General features: G+C 36.0%; 1 protein-coding gene across 1 annotated transcript in view; it reads left to right on the top strand.

Annotated features, from left to right (window-relative positions):
- The first annotated feature begins 1,946 nt into the window (after positions 1-1,946).
- LOC105627911 overlaps positions 1,947-6,000 on the top strand; it is a 38,231-nt gene continuing 34,177 nt past the window's right edge. The window contains exons 1-4 of the mRNA XM_012209183.1: positions 1,947-2,164; positions 2,997-3,139; positions 3,727-3,886; positions 5,325-5,559. Of these exons, the coding sequence (XP_012064573.1) occupies positions 1,947-2,164; positions 2,997-3,139; positions 3,727-3,886; positions 5,325-5,559 (756 nt within the window). The remainder of the gene's footprint in view (positions 2,165-2,996; positions 3,140-3,726; positions 3,887-5,324; positions 5,560-6,000) is intronic.

Below are 6,000 nucleotides of genomic sequence, written 5' to 3'. Positions count from 1 at the left end.
ATAGGCTTCCTCAAAATTATACTATAATCAATGCAAAGTGTTCTTGATTCGCATATATAATGATGTATTGAAAAAAATTTACTAAATCTTAATACATATTTCTTTGAATAATACTATAGTAAAAGTAAACATTTACTTGCTTATAGTAAATAAATATTTATACAATAAAAGTGATAATTAAATTAATCAAATTAATAATTTTTGTATCAAATAAATATATGTTTACATTTAGTGAATATTTACTTAGTATTATTTCAACAAATATTTATTAAAATTTTTCAGTGTAATAAATAGAAAATATATGTGTATTTAAATTGATACATGCGGCGTCCTGGAACCACATAGGTTTCCAATTAAATTAAATACACACAGGAAAGTCAAAATGTTAATATCAATAAAATCAATTTTTCTCTAAGAATCTAAATTGGGATTGAAATCCACAAGATTTGCGTAGTTCATACGATATTCGCTCTTAAATATACAATCTGACCTTATTAATTTTGTGCGCGGTTTTTAATGCATCCAGGATTAGCGCGTCGTAAAATAATTTCATACGAGCGTGTACTAACTCGTCACATTGGATCGATCATTTTAATACACCTCCGTTCTCACTTGTTCCGAGAAACTGATACACGATGAAAACGATTTGACTGTAATGTATGTGTCCATGTATGTGCCAGCCCGGAGGGCATCGATTATCATTCATTAGTGGCAGAAAGAAGAAGGTTACAGTTCGCGAGTGTGTCCAGTGCGATTCTCACAGTATTCTTCTCTTTCTTATCAAGAAGAAGACGCGACAAGTGCATGTGAGGAACGGAAGAAGCGCGAGTGAAATGACAGAGACGTTAATTTCAGAATTTTTCTTTTTCTCATTAACATGATACGCGACAAGTGCTAGAAACGGAGATATAGCGCGAGTGAAATGACGTGGTCCAGAAACGTTAATTTCAGAAATCCAGCGCCGGAGATGTCGCGATATACGAGCCTCGCGTGCTCGATCTCTCGCTGCACGCGTACACACGCGCACGCACGCACGCGTGAGCAATTCAATTAAGGAAGCGCAGACGTGCTCGCGTGCGCTCGAGCCTGATCGCGCAGCGAGATAATTTACGTTGTACTCCTCCCTGTGGGATGAATGAACGTGACCCACGCATTTTTTCCTCCCGCTCAGGTCACGACGCAGAGAGAAGAAGAAGAAGGAAGAAGAGGGGCAGAAAGAGAGAAGGCGAGCGAAAAACTAAAGAGACGAGTGTGGGGCGTGTTTAAGAATTGTACGGACTTTAAAGCGTCCGATAGACTAGATAAGACCCGTCCGTCGTGATATCGAGCACCGAAGGGATCCCGAAAATTCACGCGATCTCTTCTTATCTCTCGCGACGAGGAATCAAATCCCTGACTGCCAGACGTCGTTCGCTTTATAGCGCGTGTTGCACACGCGAACGATGTGATCACTCATCGAGGTAGTTAAGAACAAGGAAAACAACGACGTATTGCGCACTGATCGTCCGCAACGATCGCCAGCGCATCGTGATAATCCTCCAGTGTCTTTTCTACCGTAACGTAAAAATAAAAGTGTGGTATACAACACACAGATTTCCGGTCTTACTCGCGGCTTTAATTACGCGCGAGGATTGAGCGTATCGGCGCGTATCGGTCCCCGATTTCCCGCGCGGAAGCGTCTCGCGATTTTTCACGAGATAGTAAAATCGCTACAGTCCAGAGAGAGGGGAGGAGAAGGAACGAGGAGGTGAGAAGAGATGAGCCGAGGGCATTTGCTCAGCGTGACACACGCCAGCGGTCTCTCCCCCTCGCGATACGGATAGATGCGACGTGGGAGGATCGTTATCGAATGGGTAATAAGGTCGAGAGCAATTGAACTCTTAGTGCGGCGTCGGTGGATTTTGTCGTTGATCCAGAAGAACAGACGACGTCGCCTTCCGTCGAATATGGAGAAGAAAAGTGGAGGAGAGGCACGGCCGAAGATCGAGATCGTACGGGTCTCGTCCATCGAACGTAGCCACTTCCGACCGCTGGACGGGGTGCAGCTACGAGCGACTTACAGTCATGTGCGAGTGGGTACTTACTGCCCGGAACCGGAAGCGACTGGCGGACCGATCGAGAACAAGCCGCTCGTGCCGATCGAACAGACGCGACGCTTCAAGAAGTGAGTGTCGTTTCGTCACTTCTCCTCGATCAATATTAAGGCCGAAGCATAGATTTTTGCGTAATATGTAATACATAAAGTATTACGAAAATCAACCCTCACAGAAAAAAATGTTTGGTTGAATTAATTAGAATTCTGGTGGAAAATGAATGATCCAGAATATTAGTTGAATCTACAAGATTTTTGTACTAAATCTTGTTAATTAAAATTCTAGTTGAAATAACCATTCAGTTATAGATTTATAGATTTAACCAGAAATCTAGTAGACTTAACTAGAATTCTGGATCGTTCACTTTCATCAAAATTCCAGTTAATTTAACCAAACATTTTTTTACGTGCTCTAATTAGTCTTTTATTTCATGGAAAGAAAGGAAATAAAGCTTTGATTCATTTTCTTATGTATTGTTACGTTATTAGACAAACGCAAACACGATAGGTGTAGTAAACCTTAAGTCTTAAGGGATTGACCAATTAATTATTCTTCTCACATTCGATTGTGATTGGTTAATTTCTTACGGCTTAAGGCTTAAAACTTAGATAACGGCTTATTATAGAAAGCTCATTATGCAAGACTCTAAGCTCCCTTACTTTCATCACGAAAAAACGCGAAATATTTTGTTATCGCGATAGGGCGTCAATCAGCTTTACGAAGATAACAACTGACTAGCCGATCGATAATGCCATTTTTTTTATCTTGTGTCTGGACATTATAACTTATTAGATACGAGATATCTAATAAGTTGTAAATAGATTTTTTAATTCGTTTTTAACGTTGCATGAAATAGAAAATAGAAATAGAAAAAACTATTTGAAAAATACTACATCTTTACAGAAATTTGGGACCAGTATCAAGACTGCTGAGACGTCGTCATAACGCGACATGCCTTGCCACCAAATCCTGTGATAACATTTATAACGTGAATAGGAATAGTAATTCTCTGGACTGGAGAGTCAACCAGAACGCCAACGAACAAGGTAATTCATTAACTGTGACTCATAACATAGTTAACGAACTGGAGAACTCAGGAGTCAGTCATTCAATTACGGCTTGTTCACTTGTTTTAAATTTTATTTTTTTTCTTGATAATTGCACATCTAAATTTCTCTCTTATATAATTTATATATATTAAGCCCATTAAAACTTTTTTTATTTAAAAAGATAATGCTACTACAATATAGCTAAGAAAAAAGTTTAAATATTTTGAGTCATTAAAATTTGCAATATTTTAAAATGCAATGTTGGTATAATAATTGATTATAGAAAAATAAAATCTTCTTTTAAAGTATGTTTTTTTCTTCTTTATATTTCATCTTTTATAAACAAAAACTTATCATTTCAATTCATAAAATTGAATTCGATTTTCATACAAAGGAGAAATGTTTAAGTTCAGTTTAATTAATAGATAGATTAATTAAATTAAAGTTAAAGTTAAACGAGTAAAATACTTTCGTAATTTCTGAGGGAAATGTGGATGCGACTTGTGGAAATGTAATTGTAAAGCTTCGACCTGTAATTTTAAATAAAGCTTCGATTTGTCATTTTTCGTTCTTTTCCCTTCCAGATCTACAAGCTAGACAAAGCAGCAGCCTAGACTGGAGAGTAGGAAGATCCGTCACTTTCAGCTCCAACCAACTCCACTGGGGAAATACGACGCGAAGCGCCGAACAGCTTTCCAGAAGCACGCCTCTCACTTCCGATCATCTTCAGACACCGAGCACGAGGTATGCTAATCCATGTCGATGCACCTCGCGTGCAAACCCGTTTCATGCACGCAATGAAAGCAAATAATTTATGACAAGCTCTCCCTCTGAGAGCGCGGCCGCCGAGCAGAAAAGTATAACGGTAGACTTTTGCGAGTCAAGAAGAAATCAGCGGGCAGTAATAATGGGATGAAGGCGGGGGAGGTTTAGCGAAAAGCAAATCGCGATAACGTCGTATACACACAATGTGTATGTACACGCAACGAGGTGGATACCAAGAAAATGCAGTATTCGATTACATTGGAAACAGCAATTAATTTGCTAAAAAACAAAGCGGATAATAACATTCGCTCGGAAGACATGCGATGGGAATGTAAAACTCGACGGAAACGCAGTTCGCCGCGGAAAAAGAAGATAAATTGATTGATTACACTTTTATGAAATAATTAGCAAAGTGAAAATTGCGCGGCGTAGGTTTCATTTATTCTGGGATTCAAAATACATATAATTAACATATTGACATAAAAAAATGAACATTTAAAATTCCACATATCGCTTTTTTATTTCAAAAGTGATCCAGAAAATTAGGTTTCTCAGAAAAGGAGAGAAATTATGCATCAATTTTCGACAGAAAAATATTGACAAATCATATTATATCGATAAAAATAACATATACTTAATATATAATCAAATGTCATATTTGCCATTTTCACTTCACAACCACTTAAATAAATCATCCTTCTTGAATTTTGACAATTTTTTAAATCATTCTTCTTGAATCGTGAAGGTTTTTATGAAGTTGAAAACATCAGAAACGAGAAAAATACATAAAGAAAATGTTTACAAAAATCTACATTAAAAAGTAAATATTTTTTAATGAAGCAACATTTGTCATCGATAGACTAGATTTGTATTTGTAAAACATATTTTAAACTGAATATAATTTATTATATTTATTTAAACTGAATTAATTTATAATATGTCTAACCAAGAAACAAGTTACATGATGTCGAAATGAAATAAATGTAATTTTGTATTAATTTGAAATAAGAGGAGAGTTTCGTTACATTTTACAAGTGTACTCTATCAAATGCAAATATTGATTTATTGAAAAATGTATTTTACAAGGATTTTTATTATCTATGTGTTTCTTCGCTTTTGACATCAACCTAAATATCCATAATGAATGATTATAAAAGTTTAAAATTCACTTTCGATGATTGATAAAATAATATTTACTTATACTACTTATTCATGATAATAATTTCAAAGTTATATTTTTTAATTGTGACATTTTTAAAGTGAAAAAGTGATATAATAAACATTTCAAAGAAAGAAAAACACGTTTGAAAAGTTTCTTATCAATTATAAATCATTTTCATTATATTATATTTTTCTCGTGTTTTTTTTCGTGTCGCATATAAGTATCGCCAAATGAGTGATAAAAGTATCGCTTTAGATCGAAACTTGTGTCACTATTGAGACGACTCTCCCCGCGTCTGTCCCGACCTGGAAGCAAAGGTTCACTGCAGTCGTCGCCGACAATTTGCCCCTGGGTCCAAGTCGAATACTCGACGGAATCGATCGAAGGAGGCAAGCGAGAGGAGTCGCAGGAGAACGATGCCAGTTTCCAGCAGGAATTGCAGTTGAACGAGCTGCGGAAACGGATGGCCGGGATTGCCTCCACGTCCCAGGTGATTGGTAATCTGCGTAAATGTCTTGTTCCGTCTCGTCACGCGCAATAATCGATAATCGTCTAATTACGAATCCATCGTCTAATAATGGGCCCGTCGACTCGTATAAGTCAGCAAAAGAAATATAGAGCTGACAGTGAAAATAATTGTAATATATTTTCGATGCCTTCTATATATTTTTTAAAGCGTATAATATTAAAAATATAATTATTATTACTATCATTATTATTACTAACATTAGCATAATAACTATATAAATGGAGCTCTTAATCATAATTATTTTATTCAATTATAATCATAAATACAAAACACTTTTTCTCACAATCAGTGTGAAAGTAATAATTTTAATAAGATTGCGATTATCGTTAACTTTTTTTCTAGGTATTAAACTCGTAATAATCTCAATAGCATTCATAATAATATAATCATTTTACATTTATA

Source organism: Atta cephalotes (genome assembly GCF_000143395.1).
Source record: "Atta cephalotes unplaced genomic scaffold scaffold00011, whole genome shotgun sequence".
In the NCBI taxonomy this organism is placed as follows: domain Eukaryota; kingdom Metazoa; phylum Arthropoda; class Insecta; order Hymenoptera; family Formicidae; genus Atta; species Atta cephalotes.
Note: the sequence above shows the minus strand (reverse complement) of the source record. Positions and strands in the feature narration are given on the sequence as shown.